Genomic DNA, 15815 nt, shown 5'->3' with positions numbered 1-15815 from the left:
TTCTGAAGTTCAGTTCCCCTGTTGGCTGATCTGACAATAAATCCTGTGTGTTTAATGAGGAGGGCTATAAGTGACAGTGTCAGCAATTAATTAGAACTGTATCTTCAGCCTGTCATGTCTGTGTGAGTGTATAGATGCAGAGTGCTCACATGTAACTCTGTCACTTCAATACCTGTCATAATTCAGAAGAGAATATGACCTTACAAATACTAAATATAGACAGATCACGCTGTCAGGGTAAATGTAGCCATGTTCCCAGTCACAGTTATCCATCCAAGCCACACTAATGTGTTGTAATTATCCCATAATGAAACACGACTGCTCCACATCGTGTTGGAGGAATCACTTCAGTGCGTGCCAGTGTGTTGTCTGTGTGTAGAATAATCCTAATCCCACTCCTAATCCTTTGATGCCACTGCACCTGCTGCTGCTGCTGCTGCTGCTACTGATAACCATAGTAAAACGTGACAATGCAGACACACAGCAACAATTCTGCAACAATAAAACACAATGTTAAAGGCCCTGCTGACCTGCTTGGAAAAATGCATTATGGTGATCTGGCCCTTTAAATCCCACATATAGCCTTAGTCATAGGTGTGATGTTAGAAAAACAAACCAGTCAAGAGCATTTCTTGATCCATCGCCACAATTACCAACAATTGCATACCCTAGTATACCCTATATTGTTAATAATTTTGGCCATATTGTATGCTATCAGGTGGAGTAATGGGAAGAAATTCGTCCTTTTTTCCAGTAAATTCTTGCAGCATTCCACGTGTTTGTGTGTGTTGCCTGCAGGGAATTAGATGTAAGTCAATGTAATGTCCTGCGAAGTGATGGTCATATCTGAAATGAGCCAGTTACCTATTTTACACACATATTTTTCCTCTTTTACCCAGACATTTTCCACACCCACAGCAGGCAACCAGTAATTGAAACCTGTTTTTTTTGTTTGTTTGTTTTCACCTCTTAACTCAGTGGAAGCTCTCCTGGCTCCTGACGCAAAGAGAGATTCTTGCAACAAGACTGCCAAGGCAGCACAATTCTTTGTCCTGCTGTCGACACACTGCAAGCTATTCTCATACTGTGTATCATAAACACACTGCTGGCGGATTTAGGAATGCATATAGGCATGCAGGATGTTACCTGTACACTGTCATATTTTTGGTGGGATGTGCCTGTGTTCTTTTTGGAGTTGTGTTCACAAGTGGCTCACTTGTGTTGTGGTTCCATGATCTATAATGGTCAGGTTGGCATATTTTTTGAATAAAGAAACTTTATATAAGCTAGGAGGAAGTAGAATACAAAACCAACTGCTGATATGTGGCTTAAATAAGATAATTATTTCTCATAGTCATCCAGGGTTTGCTAAAATAATAATATTAAAAAACTTCCACTTTTTTCACTCTCTAGTCATGCGGTAGCTCCGTGGTTACAATATTTAATCAGTTTTGATTGCTCTTGACTCTCCATGTTTTGATTGTTAACAGAACAAGACACACAGACACATTTTGTTGTTAAACAGGGACAGCCACCAAGCCAAGTGTCATTTTATAAATAGGTTTGTTTTTGAGAAGTGACAAAGGCCACCACTGCTAAGTGTTATACATGATGATAAGTATAAAGTGGAAATATTACATTTGATATTTTGAAATGTTTATTTTTTAAATAGTTGATGGGTCACCAGAGAAGTCTTTTGAAAGATTTTAAACATGAGTGCAGTAATCTATTCATTCCCTTAATTTATAAGGGTGAATTTAAAACACTATGTATATATATATATATATATATATATATATATATATATATATATATATATATATATATATATAGGATGTCCTATATATATACATATATATACACATATATTATATATATATATACACATATATATATATATATATATATATATATATATATATATATATATATATATATATATATGCAATACCATTCACCAGGCCAGTTCTATACATTTTCTGATCAGCATAACAGCTCAGCTGTGCTAACATCATTTCACAGGAGTTTTCTAATCATCAATTTGCCTTTTTAACATTAGTAGCTAACACAATGTACCATTAGAACACAGGTGATGGTTGCTGGAAAGGTGCCTCTTTATACCTTTGTTAAAAATCAGCCTTTTCTAACTAGAATAGTCATTTACCACATTACCAATGTCTAGACCGTATGTTTGATTACTTTAATGTTATCTTCATTGAAAAATTAATAATAATTTAAAAAAAAAAGACATTTCCATGTGACCCCAAACTTGTGAACGGTAGTGTATATATTTCCCAGAACAAAGGTTTAGTTTGTGGACTTCAGTTTGCATTTAAAAGAACAAATTGTAGTCATGATAACTGTTGACAGGTGTTACTGTTGTTTTGTCAGACACTGAGGGCTACTTTTCTCACAATGTGCTTGGCTATAATTAAACATATTTGTGTTTACTGACTTTCGAGGAGCCGAGTAAGAGACAATTATACGTTAAACTCATCGTTTTGTAGTGTCATACAAACATAAAATGTGGAGCCAATCCACTAATCTAGCAGCTTCAAGCAGATTTAAACACACTAACCACCCAGCTTTATTGTTGCCTTTCTGCATTTCACAAAGCTAGCCTTGTCTAAAGGAAAAGTGTCTGTACTCTCGCTGTATAGTGTGCTGGATAGTTTAATGTTTCTAGGTTAAAAAATGGATTGGAATGGAGTAAGTTTGAAAAGATTGAACGTGGTATTAGACACAATACTTATGTGTCTGAGGCTTAATGGCAAACTGTTTCTTCATTACGCACTCACAGTATTTTAAATTTCTACATTAATTGGCAAGATAAAATAATCAGCCCCTCCTCAGTCTGTCCCTTATGAGAGGTCATCGGGGAAAGAAACTATGGACATACACCAGTTTGCTCTTTGATTTTTGACGTTCCAGCTCTGAGAGGAAGCATTACAGGATGAAAGGCCTCACTATCTCCACTTGATCAGCAGATCTGCCCAGGGCCTCGCAACAGCCACATTACCCCAGCACTGCCACTGCTGCCTCCTGTTTTGCGGCATGTCCTATTTACTTATTTATTCGTCCCTCCTCCACCCACAACTCACTTCTTATCTCATCCATTAAAATTAATCCTCATCTAAAAATACCTTCTCTTCCTCGTCTGAGAGGATGTAATCGAGGAGGAGATGGTCTTCCTCAGTTTTTCTTTCACTGAGCTCAACCGATCCCACGTCAACTTCAGAGGTGAAAAAAATAGAAACACAACCTGTGTTTGAAAAGCAGAGATCTTAATCACACACTGCCATACTTCTCAGAAGCCTTGGTAGGATTACATGTCTGAATTAATGTTTGCAGGTTTTGGAAAATGACTGTGTGGGTTTGTTGGCACAGTTGAGTTTTGAAGGCATATGAATATAGCAATTCAGCTCTATACTTTCATTGGTTACCTTGAGATGGATAATGACTAAAAGCAAGAGAGGAAAACAGATAAAGAAGGCTTAGAAGGGACAGTGTGTTCGGGTGATGTTTTAGAAATGTTCCATTTGAAATAAATTGAAGAGAATATGAATGGGCAGAAAAAAAGAGATGAAAATGAAGCTCTTATTCTAATTAGTAAGTTGTTTGATGGAGAGCTGCTCTTGGCCTTAAAGTTTTATACCAACACAGAGCCGATGCAATCACAACAACCTGTGAGGCTGTGCAGGTTGGATAATAACTGTCCCCCCCTTCTGTGTGTAGGTACGTATGTGCATGTGTGCCTGTGACCTTGCGATTATGCCCCAGTGTGATGCTTTGCCCGGCTGATTACCTGTCAGCAGGTTTTGTGCATCTGACTCAAGCACACACACAAACACACAGAAACAAATCACCATGCAGCAACAGACAATACCCACCGGGCAGGTCACCACACTGTTGGAGGAGGCATATTGCTGTTTAAAAGGTACCCACATGCATAAATCGGCCCTTGCAGTGTCTGGAACATAGATTGTCTATTAAGGAGTGTATTAGGAGAACCCAGGGATCCGACATTGAGACGGTTTGTGTGCCATTAGAGCGGGTATTTTATGTTGTCTGGTGTCCAGTGATATTCAGTGAGGACACACATACACACACAGGGCTTCACACAGACTGCAACGCACACAGCCTTGCACAGACACAAACATTCATCATTCAATGAACTCTCCAACAGGGGAGAATTATGCCAGCAGGAGACATATTTGCAGAAAGAGCTGATCCTGAGTGTCGTTTTTGTGCTCCATAGTGAAAATAATGTTTTGGTCTTTACAGACACTATGTGATCAAACAGTTCAGTGATTTGTCTCTCTGGACTGCATCTTTCTGTGACTGAAAGCTAGTTTAAAAGAACCCTGTGACCCACACAAACATTCATCTCTCATGATTGATTTCTATTTTGGTCCTCTTCATCTGCAACTTCATATCTCAGCATGTGTCCATGTGTGACTTACTTATCACAGCAGTGCTAGATTTGTGAAGTGATGAGCTCAGTAGATAATATTTTCCCCTGGAAATTAAGAGCAGGTCTTTCATTTTTACAGAACATGTTTGTGTTTACTAAGAGTCAACTACAAAAACTGGATGTTGTAGTATGCATAGCAATGTTGCACACCTTTTTTTATTAGCAGCATCAGTGCACTTATGAGTTACTGCTACTGCTACCAGATATTTGGTTTGTTTGCATGGTGGACTGCCCATCCTAAACTGGAAAACAACAGCTGTGGCCAAATAGTGAAGCTTGTATCTAGAAACCTCCTGCGGTTGTGTCAATATAGTATATGTAAAATTGACTGGTTGGTTCAGGAGTTGTTACCATGGCAGCCAAGAAGATGGTACTATCCATACTTTCTAAATGTAAGCTTGTGTTTTTAACAGGGTGTATTGTTGGTGTAAATCATCGGCTACAGATGTTTGCCCGTTACATGTGTACTGTAAAGGACTTACTGAAGATAGTTATAGACTTACAAGGTATGTGAAGGCTCTGAAGTTGTAAGCAGAGCTAGATCAATGAAAACAGAGATGACTCCACAAGTGAACACTTGCACTGCCACCCAATGCTGAAGGTCTTTTACTGCAAGGTACATTTATATTTCTGACAAGGAAAGCGATGTAATGTTATGATGATCCAAAGATGGCATCTTTAAATTTCCAGTATGTTGACTGTTGTTTGAACACATTTCACTGGAGACTGATGAAGTGCTGATACACAATGACCTTTGTGCAGAGTAAGCTGGAACTAATGATGCATATTCTCCTTTATCATTTATGAGGAGAAAGGAAAAACGTGTCTTTTTCCCTTGTTTTTGGCAGTCTACATATAGTATGTAGCCTTAAATGACCACATGTAGTGACTGGTGGGTTTGGTCACAGATCGTTAGCTGTATAACCAGCTATCACCTGCCAGCCAATCATACTCCTCTCCTTTGTCCCTTTTTGGATCAGTTGTGATATGGACTAATACAGGCACTGCAACAACTAAAGCTCTCTGTACTCTTATGCAGAGGGTTTATCACTGCATGGCCCTGTGAAGCATCTCTTCTGTGTTCGTTGATGACATGGAGAGTTTTTGTTTTTTGTTTTGTTTTTTCGGTCAGTCAAATGTTGTTGTTGCTGCTGATGTTTTATTCATCTGCTGTGCTAGTTGATTTTGTGATATTATGACACAATTGCATGAGCACAATAAGCAGTGTGCAGAGAACAATGGACATAAGCAGAACAACTGACAATAGCTGAGTATTGTGTTGCATAATTTGATGTTATAGGCAATGTTACTGTATGAGAAAGGACTATTAGTGCTGGAAAAACGTCCTATGTTTGCACCACAGTCAAACCCTCTCACGTTATACATAGTCATTTGATTCACTGCAAATGAATATAACATGGATATTTAGCTTTAAAGATAGAAAACATAAATCGATTTCAGCTTTAGAGTAGGTTTACAGTACCACCCTGACCTTTGACCTCTCAGTTAAGGCCGTTCCATACTCCGCGAGAACAGAGAACTCGCTCCATGGGTGGTAAGAGATACAAAAAAAAGTTCTTTTCAGCACGGAGGTACCATACTCCGCGAGACGTGTGTGTGCAGACTCCTCATGCGGCCCGCCCACTGCAGCGCACGTCACACACCAAACAAACATCACACACAGCCCACCTCCAGGTCAGTGTTTGCAAACAGAGGAAGGTACAGCAGCTGACCTTATGGATTTGTTAAGGGAGGTGGATAAGGAGGCGAACACGCATAAAGAGGAAGAAGAAGAGGAGTTGTTGGGAGCCACTGTAACGCCGTGTATAGTGCAGGGAATTTCTTGCCGCCGGGATCACCACTTTTATTATTCTGCACATGACGTTTTGCCTTTGCAAATTTGTCGCGCAGGTAGCGCCACCTTTTGCGACACACACTCTCTTTTGTGCAAAGTACCGTTGACATCTCCTTCCAGGAGTTGTTGGCCCTCAGCGATGTATTGTACAGATGTTCATATCTCCTCACTGCCTCAGCAAGCTGCTCCTCAAAAACATCCATGGTTGAATGAAGTCTGTTGAATCAGTGCTGTTTATACACCTACCTATATACCTGGAGAAGCTCTTACACTTCTCAACATTCATCACGCCCACAACAATTTCCGACCAATCACAGCATGATTGACGCACAGCCTTGAGAGAAAAAGTTCTGCCCGGGCCATGTGTACGAGAGCGCTGCACTTTGTATGGCATTTTGTGGGCGTAACGTCTGCAGGTGGAAGGGAGTTCTCTGTTCTCACGGAGTATGGGTCCAGCTTTAAGGGCCTCATGTATGAAAGAACATAGAGAACATAGATGTTGAATCAAGTCCTGTTATTGAGATGCTGTTTATGAAGTATATCTCAGTGACACTTTATGATCATGCTCTTAAAGCCAGCGTCTTTATTATGTGATCTTTATTTGTTTTTTTTTTCATTCAAGGTTACAGTATTAATTCAGAGCGGCTGTAGGAGAACATGAGGTGAGGAAATGTTCAGTAAGACATTACACATCAGTGAGTTGACAGCAGGAGGTCCTGCCAAACTTGGCACCCCCAGAGTTGCCTTGGAGGACCTTTAGAAGTCAGGTCCCTCTTTCTTCAGGGTCTTGTAGTCCGTGTTGATGGCCACAAACTGCGGAAGGCAGGAGGAATACATTTAAATCTGTTTTGCTTAAATTAAATTCATCGTTGCTGTCTTATTGAATGCAAACGCATTCCACCAAACAATTAGTTATCCTAATCTATCTTTTCTGCTTTTTTCTTTATGCTGAGCCTTCTAGAACAACTGTTTGCTTGTGCCATGGATAATATATACTTTGTGACTGCTTGTATGTGTTCTGCATACATCATAACCCTCCATCCATAAAAAAACATAAGTTTCTTATTCACTGGCAGTTATTTTCTCTCCATGTACTTTCTTGATTGGTCTGCCATTAAACCCCCCCACCCCGCACCCCACCCCGACCCATCTCCCTACCCTCTTTCTCACTTCCCCCTCCTCATTACGATCATTGTTTGGACTTCAGTGGAATTTTGATGCGGGACCTTTGCCTCACTATCGAGAATTAAACATGCCGTGTCTTGACCTTTTGTCTGCAGCGACTTTCATTCCACTGGCAAGCAACCCAGCCTTGAAACTCTCAGAAATCGCTCTTTTCTCTAAATAAAAAAAAAAACACATAATCCAGATCTTCTTATCTGGGTCCTGTCAAATGGTTGTTTTTCTGCTGTATTTTGGGTCAGTGTTGTTAATATTTTCATTAGTTTGTCTGGGGCAGTGGCCTTGTTCATGAGGTAAAGAAAATTATTACCCATCCCTAAAAGCCCCCAGCTCCATCTGCCTTAATTTGTTTTTTAAAGCCACTTTGGTTTTCTTTGTTTGTGCAGATGTGAAGAATGCCACTAAGCGAGCATGCTGATTTGACATTGAGGACATGAATAGCAGTGAATTGTTCACATCTATTTTGGTAAAGTTGTGAGATTTTCAGCGACTCTGTGAAACAATGCCATTCTTCTTGTCTAGATTAGTTTTCTGGCTGAGATAATTGGTGTGAGCAGCATAAGGCCCCACAGTGTGTGATGGGACTAGTCACCTTGTACTGGTAGGTCGGGTCGAGCTTGTTCCAGGGCTCTGGGTTATTCTTTTTGTCCCAGAGGCTGCTCACGTGGAAATATTCACAGCATGCAGGATAAAGAGGAGAGAGAGAGAGGGAGGGAGAGGGAAGACAGAACATAAAAATATGAGAGGCATGCATGATTATGGCAAAGAGCAGGTGCAGAGAAGATTTAAACACATCACAATGTTAAGAGGAAAAAGAAAACAGAGGCACAGAAGGGCCGAGACAAAAGGAGATAAATGCGTAGATGCCGGATTGAGACAGAAGTTGGAAAAAAAATAGAGTGATTATGAGATGAGGTGAACTCAGCCCAGTGACTTGGCAGTGCTCTTCTGTTCATTAACCAAAGTCTGGATTTCACAGCGACTGTCCGTCCCTCCACCTCCTCCCCCCCTCTGGCAGCATGTCATGTCGCCAAAGCACAAACAAAGAGACTGATGGCAGAGGGAGCGTGTCTCCCCTCCTCTTTCTCCATTAGACGGTGTCTGAGAGAGGCAGTCGATGACCACAGCACTCATCACCAGCTGGTGATGAGGTCAGGCTTTATGGCTGACCCTTTAGAACAAGTCGTACTGTGTGGACCAAAATAGGACATGAGCAGTGCACATTTACTGTATGTGAGCAGTCACTAGGGTCATGCAGTTTTAAAAAAGTGACGGTTTAATATAGCCAGCTATGTTTTTAAACTTCAATTCAACAAAATCTAGCTTTCAAGTGTTTTTGTTTTGATTTCAGTGGATATTTCTGCAGATTTATAGAGTAACAGACTCTGCAGAAAACTGACATTAACCTTAAGAATAACCCGGCCTTTGGCAGATATCATGACTTGCTTTTTGTTGCTATTTTTTTGATTTAGTACTTTAAATACCCCCCGCCCTTTTCCCTCAGTTCAAGTTCTGAGATATTTTAAGCTGTATTGATCAAGTTCGTGGACTGTGAGGGTCATTTCCTAATGCCTCTTTTTAGCCATCAGATCTTTAGTTTGCTTAGTTGTTGGTGATGTTATGGTGTTGTGTGTTACCACAAAGTTTGAGTGTTCAGAAATCATCAGTTGACTGTTCCTAATAATGATTTCTGAGCTACCTTTAATTGCTAATGAGTCAATCCTTTAAGAAGGATTTAGGAAGATATTTGTGCACAGGCTGTTGCACACATTGCTATTTTATTTTTCTAGTTCTTAAAGAAGTCACAGTGCATTAAAAAGAGCAGTGGAAGCATTTAGACTGCAACCAAATTAATCCTGTCCAATGCCCCTTTTACACCAAACAAAAACCCACTAAGAATTGCTAACATCTGGTTTTGTTTGCTAAGAGAAAAGAGTAAAATTCACATCATCTCCCAGGTTCTATGACTTGATTAGATTCACTGTTGACATAAAAAATGGCCGCTCTCACCTTGTACCTGTGCCGCTATGGTCACTATATGCCCAGGTCGTATTAGTATAGGTTTAGGTTTTCTGGTGTGTTCATTATGAACAGGAGAACAACTAACTTTGATATCAATTCAAACAGCTAGTGGTTTTGTAGCAGTCTTTTCTTCTTTACAGTATATGTACAATCCTCCGTCAACATAGGACCTATCACAGTGGTAGCTATTAAAATAGCACAGAAGCTTGTTGTTTTGTAACATGTGTAATGTGCACATGTGTTTTTGTTTGTTTGTTTTTTTCCATCACCCAAACCACAGAGTTTTGATGCTTAAACCTAATCAAAACAGCTCCTAAAAAAAACAAAGTAAAGCTGAGGATTCAGGTTATGCAGGCATCAAAAGCAAAACAGGAGAAAGGCTTACGTGACGTGAGGCCCTTTTGCCAGGCGGATCAGGTAGAATGAGGCCCCTATGATGCCCAAACCCGTGAAGAAGAACTGGGGGATTAACTGCAGAGAGGGGGAATGCATTAGTCCTGTGAGACACAAAGGTGGTAAACAAACACATCCCATCAAGTGGTGGGCTGTGATATGTAGCATGAACATATACTTATGTGCACACACACACACACACACACACACACAAATACATGGGTAGTTGTTATTCCTGATTTTCCTCTCGCTGCCCTCTTCCATATGCATGAGGCCCAGGCCATGTGTGAGGCAGCTCACTGTCAGCCTGGGTTGAACGGGCAAGGACGCTGTGGAAGAGAGCTGCCGCCACATCTCTGTGTGTGCCAGCCTCTCCTCCTATAACACTACACCTGTCAGACTGAGCGACAGCAACACACAAACATACTGAGAGCAGGGGCACACAAAAACACACACATACACAAATGAGTTTACACACCCAGTCAGCCCACTCCAACACACAGGTAGTAGACATACACACACTTATATTTGATGCTGTGAGAGGTGACGATGACAGGAATTAAAATAAAAAAGCACATTAAGAGGACAGGGGGATAATGTGATATGTCATCCTAAACACCCCAAGCTTAGGTGTGACAGTCCTCTAACCACGAAACATCTATTCATCAACACTGCACTGCCTTACATTTTCTGTCTACTTTGCTGTGTGATGCTCTATGTGAGAGAGAGAGCGAGTCACACCACTGGCGAACAGCTGTTCTCAGCCCACACAGATCCAGTCAAGCTGTAGAAAAATGACAGTTTGATCAGGTCGAACTGAAGGATGTCTCTACTCAGCTGTATCTAGACATCTGTCTTCTGTCTGATTGCGTTGCCACTTGGCTTGTTGTTGATTAGGAGATTGTCTGCTTATAAAACTTTGGTATATATACTCTAACTTAGAACTGCAGCAGAAAATGAAGCTCCGCACCACTTGGCTTTTCCAAAAACTTCCAAAATCTCAGAGCAGAGACTCATTGATTTAGACTTTTTGACCTCAGCAGCTCCTGAAACGTATGCTCTAGAACTCAGTTGTCCCACCTAATCTTACTTTTATTTCCTACTAATGTGTGCTAGCAGCTTTTCAAAATATATATTTTTCATTTTCACTATGATGTTAACTTCAATATATTACAGTGATTTCCTATTTTATGTTTGCTTCTACAGTCTTTAAAAATCATTACAAAAATACTGCAAGATAGAAAGTGGTGGAGCGCTCCTCCAATCTCTTCTGCTTCACACAGAAGAAATTGAATTTATTATAAAATGTTTGGATTATTATCCTTAAGGCATACAAGGGAGATTCTGCTGTCTGACAAAAAGCAATGCAAAATTTTGTGACACTGAATCTACAAAACTTTAGTTCCAGATGGTTTGTTGCCCAGAACCATCTGGGATATCCCAGTGAAGCTTTTGGGAATGTCAGATGTCATTATAAGACTACTCTGCATTTAGGCTATTTTTAACCCATAATCATAAAATGTCGAATGAATGCATGATGGATGAATGAATTAATAAAGAAACAAATCTCAATTAATTTTACATTTAAACCTTTGTGTTAGTTTGACTTTTTATTGAATGGCAACAATCAACAAATCAGAAACTAGTAAGAAAACCTTTAAGTCACTGCTTGTCTAGCTTGCTGCAACCACAGCTGGGAGCAGTTCTCACATGCACATTCCATTATAGATAAAACGTAATCAAATAAAAAAGTGTTCAACAGTTCCTCAGCGTCTAATTGCAAAAGCAGTCTGAGTAGGAATTTTGGCATTTGAGAACATGCTTGTAAAAATACTGCTTTCCCAAATATTGATGTATTGAAGTAGTGAAGAAGACACTTAATTAACCTCTTAGTTCAGCTCTCAAGTCTTCAGAGCTCCATTAGCCATTATCTGATATGACCATCATGCTTTCTCAGAGCTTTTATTGTTTTTCTTTTATTCGTAAATTGCAAATCAAGTTGGAACGTTTTTTGTTGGCTGACTTTTGCTTTTGTATTTAGCCTCATATTTTTGAGTTTGCTCAGTGTGGTTTGTCCCCACTTGCTGGGTTCTTCTCCACATAGATTCTCTGAAAACTTCTCAATACTCTGGGAAAAAAGTTCATGGTGCACTGCATGTTTTCACACTGCACACACTCTGCACAGTAACTGCAGCCACTTCAAACATTCACACACACACAACACACACATGAACACAAAGAAGCGAGTCAGCTTTGATCACACACACACCAGCACATAATGAAGACAGGCCTATGTGCAAGGAGCTGTCCACTCTGCAGTGCTGATATCTTCATATCACACCACAAAGGGGAGCGTTTCACCTTTCACATCCAGCCTGACCGATATAGGAAGTGTTTTATACTCGCTGGGGTTCGATACTGTTGCTGGCCTTATTACTTTTTTGGTGCACTGCCAAGCCAACCCTGTCAATCCAGGAATTTGGGTCACCCTCAGCAAAGCAGGCAACGAGGGAAAAAATAAAACAAGCACAAGCTTCTTGTGCCTCTTCTTTCTTCCTTCTTTTATTTTACTATAATAGTAGTAAAACAAATGAATATGCTCGAGACGTTACATTCAGGAACTGTTTTCAAATGAATCAGTGGAAAATTGTTTTAACATTTGTGGATCCATTTATTAGCCACCTGAGCTTTCAGCTGCTCACCTGATTTGGCCACTGATATTGCACTAGGGTCAACACAGTATTTGTTTTGGCAAACATTTTACTGACATTTTTGCAGTGCTTTTACATTGTTTATAGGATCTGAATACATAGAATTTTTTGTACAATCCTAAAATTCACTGAACTATAGTTACAGTCAGGTCATCATGTAGATCATCATTACGTTTTAAAAGTAATCACAAGGCTCAAAGGATACATGAATCCAATCCAACCTACCCCTGGGTGTTTCTTCGCATGTTGAATCGCAGTCTTAATCATCTTTATTGTCTTCCAAAAACAAATCCACGAACAGAAAGTTAAAGTCTAAATATGTCCATGTGAGAGAATGTGCAGGTTTACAGAAAGAGGCTGCTTGTTAGCTGAAGTACAGTGTTGGCCGATGCAGTGAAACCTGTTGCCAATCTCTCCCCCCTGCTCTCCCTCCCACTGGATAAATGAGAGGGTCAGAGGCGAGACAGAGATGGGAGGGGGGGGTAAGAGAGAGGGAGGGAGAGACGCTCCTAATCCTCATAATCACATCCGTTGAGAACGCTGTACTGTATGTTTCCACTGAGGTTCACTGAGTACTCGTGTCCTAAACTGTTTTGTTATACAACAAAACTGCAGACTCTGAAACTCTGACGCAACAGACATTTTCCCCACATTTCCTCCCCAACAGTGCAGCCTGCTCCTATAATGACTTTCTGTTTGTTTCTTTCTCACACAGCTACAATGCAAGTTAAATTGTCTCCTCTAAAATAATAATATTTTTTATGGATATTTTAACATCATCCCACAGCAGCCATTAAATTGCCCTGTTTGTGCAGCGCATCGTGTTCCTGTATAGAGAGCAGAGAAGCAATGGCAGCATCCGGCATGTCCCCCAGGGTCAAGAACTTTGTCCCAGGCATGATAATGGCAATTGATTATTTGGTGATGCAGCATCTGCAGACCTTTCAGGTTCCTTAACAGCACTTTGCAACCTAATGTAATTAACACCAAAATGCTATGCTTTGCAAAATGCACAGGTCATTACTAATCCTTACTTAATGGTACTGTTGTTTATCATGTTTAAGTGGATATGCCAAGTGGTCGCATTGTTAGCCACTCCAGTATCATTATGAATATGTGGATTCTAATATCTGTGTATCAGTTGCTTTAAAGTTCTCTTTGTCACTGTTGTCCAGAGTATGGACACCAGTGACTTAAAATGATTTCTGATTTTTGGGGGGAAATGTCACACAACTATTGCTTAAATGGCCATGTTTTCGTCATGGTACCCAGATAATGTAAACTAATTAAACATTTCTCAAATGTTTCTTTAGTACATTTTCTCAACGTAGATTCCAAGATCTGTGATAATCCATATTACCAAACGTCAACCTTTCTTCAAATTTCTGTGTTGTGTCCTGTGAGATACTTCTACAAATTTTTCTGAACAACCTACAATTGAATGTTAATTAAATATTATTATTATTATTATTATTATTAAGCCAAATTTGCTATCTGATTCTAATACTAGAAATGTGCATGAATAAATAATGTAATAAATTACAGCTGTTTTTGGATGAACCTAAAATTTTTTTGATGCATCTCTAAAAAGGAGGATTATAATTACATCATACATGGCAAGCCTCAGTTTGCACAGTGATGTGCATCCCTTTCCCTGTCTTTACTGTATCATAGTTGTCCAACACACTGGAGTGATTTAGTAGTGGTGCCTTACATTCTGCAGGTGTTGAAAGTTGTTTTACCTGACACTTGTCAGTGGAAAGAATGCTTCTTCTCTATACCACATGACAAAAGTAATGGGTGCAATTCTTCACCCTGCAAGGATAGAAAGATTGATCAAGGCTGATGTGGAAGGAAAGGTGTTCAACAAAGGAGGTTGGGGGGAAAATGAGATGCATTAAGATGAAAGAGGTGAGAGAAAAAGTCAATACGTACTCCCCCTCCCTCATCAGTCTCCTCCATTGTTCCCCCTAACAGATTGCAGGCTGGGTGTTTAAACAAGAGTCTGTGCAATATCCAAATCCGTTTGCCGCCAGTGAGGTAGCTAAGAGGAAGGATAGCTTTAATGAGATTTTATTTGTCACAATGGATACAGTAAGCCGGCCCTGTCTCTGTGTCCTGACCCCACCCTTTATCGTGTTTGTATTGGTTATTATATCCTGTTGGAGGCTCTAAGCATGATTTAACATCGACCCTGTCACTGTGGGGACCAGCATAGAAACTGCTTTTTTAATTTTAGGACTTTGTTAAAGGCTTAGAGTTTGGGTAAAGTTTGGGGAAGGCATAAAATATAGGTGGTGTGTTCCCACAGATGTAGTGACGAATGCACCCTCCATATTGCTTCTTGTTGCAGTACTGTAACTCTGACTCAAGTTAAGAGTAAAATAAAACCTCCCAATGTTTCTCCCTGTATGTCTTTCTCACCACTATACCGGTGCACACCGATAAATACACCCTTCACTACACTGAGGTCATGCAATTGGTGCTGTCCTAGAAATCCTCCTCATGACCTGACACATGCTCTGACAACCCTTATAAATTTTCAACAAGTTTTCTTTTCATTCCTCAGAGAGCAGAGTGCAGTCACAAGTCACAAGTCTGACACGTCCAGGGAATACAGAAGCCTTATCCAAACTCTGTCTGCACTCATGTACAAATAAGTGGTGACCCCAACATGTGATCCCACCAGAATGACTTCCAAATAATAGATGGGTGTGTTACAGATTTCTCTCCATGCGATTGTAGCTCATGATTGCACAAAGATTGGCCGTGGAAGTTCTTTGTTTAAATCTTGACCTCTATTCTCAGTTTAAGTATTAGACAGAGCACCGGGGCTGTGACAATTAAATTACTACTTTTTCCTTTCTGTGAATAATTACAATACTTCTCATCTGCAAAGATCCCAGATATTCTGTGTACAACAGTGTCACCTCCTTGTGTGAATCCCAAAGGAACAGATCTCTTTTTCTACGCAGCACAGGAACACACTGTCTGGATAAATCATGTAGTGTAATGCTTCACTAAAATCAGGTGACACATGTTCCAGAGGTGTTAATAATGTTATTGTCTTTAAACATAATGTACTTGTGAACATCCTGCACTTCTCTTATAACAGTAGTATTTATGTTAATGAGGCCTGAGTTATCTTATTCACAAAATTTGTAATCTATTATATGTC

General features: G+C 40.0%; 1 protein-coding gene across 1 annotated transcript; it reads right to left on the bottom strand.

The window, feature by feature from the left end:
• Positions 1 to 7085: 7085 nt before the first annotated feature.
• Positions 7086 to 12904, bottom strand: LOC114436495 (cytochrome c oxidase subunit NDUFA4). Its single transcript, XM_028406774.1, has 4 exons — positions 12863 to 12904; positions 9919 to 10004; positions 8104 to 8167; positions 7086 to 7142 (listed from the first exon to the last, which is right to left on the bottom strand). Exons 1-4 carry the CDS (start codon positions 12902 to 12904, stop codon positions 7086 to 7088), a joined length of 249 nt encoding a protein of 82 aa, XP_028262575.1.
• Positions 12905 to 15815: the final 2911 nt, after the last annotated feature.

This window comes from Parambassis ranga, chromosome 5, assembly GCF_900634625.1.
Source record: "Parambassis ranga chromosome 5, fParRan2.1, whole genome shotgun sequence".
NCBI classification, from domain to species: Eukaryota; Metazoa; Chordata; class Actinopteri; family Ambassidae; genus Parambassis; species Parambassis ranga.
This window is presented reverse-complemented; position numbering and strand designations above follow the sequence as displayed.

Coding starts and splice junctions, on each gene's coding strand:
- LOC114436495 (XM_028406774.1), bottom strand. CDS start 12,904: ATGATTAAGACTGCGATTCAACATGCGAAGAAACACCCAGGG. Junction 10,005..12,862: donor ATGCGAAGAAACACCCAGGG/GTAGGTTGGATT, acceptor CCCTCTCTGCAG/TTAATCCCCCAGTTCTTCTT. Junction 8,168..9,918: donor GCAAAAGGGCCTCACGTCAC/GTAAGCCTTTCT, acceptor CCACGTGAGCAG/CCTCTGGGACAAAAAGAATA.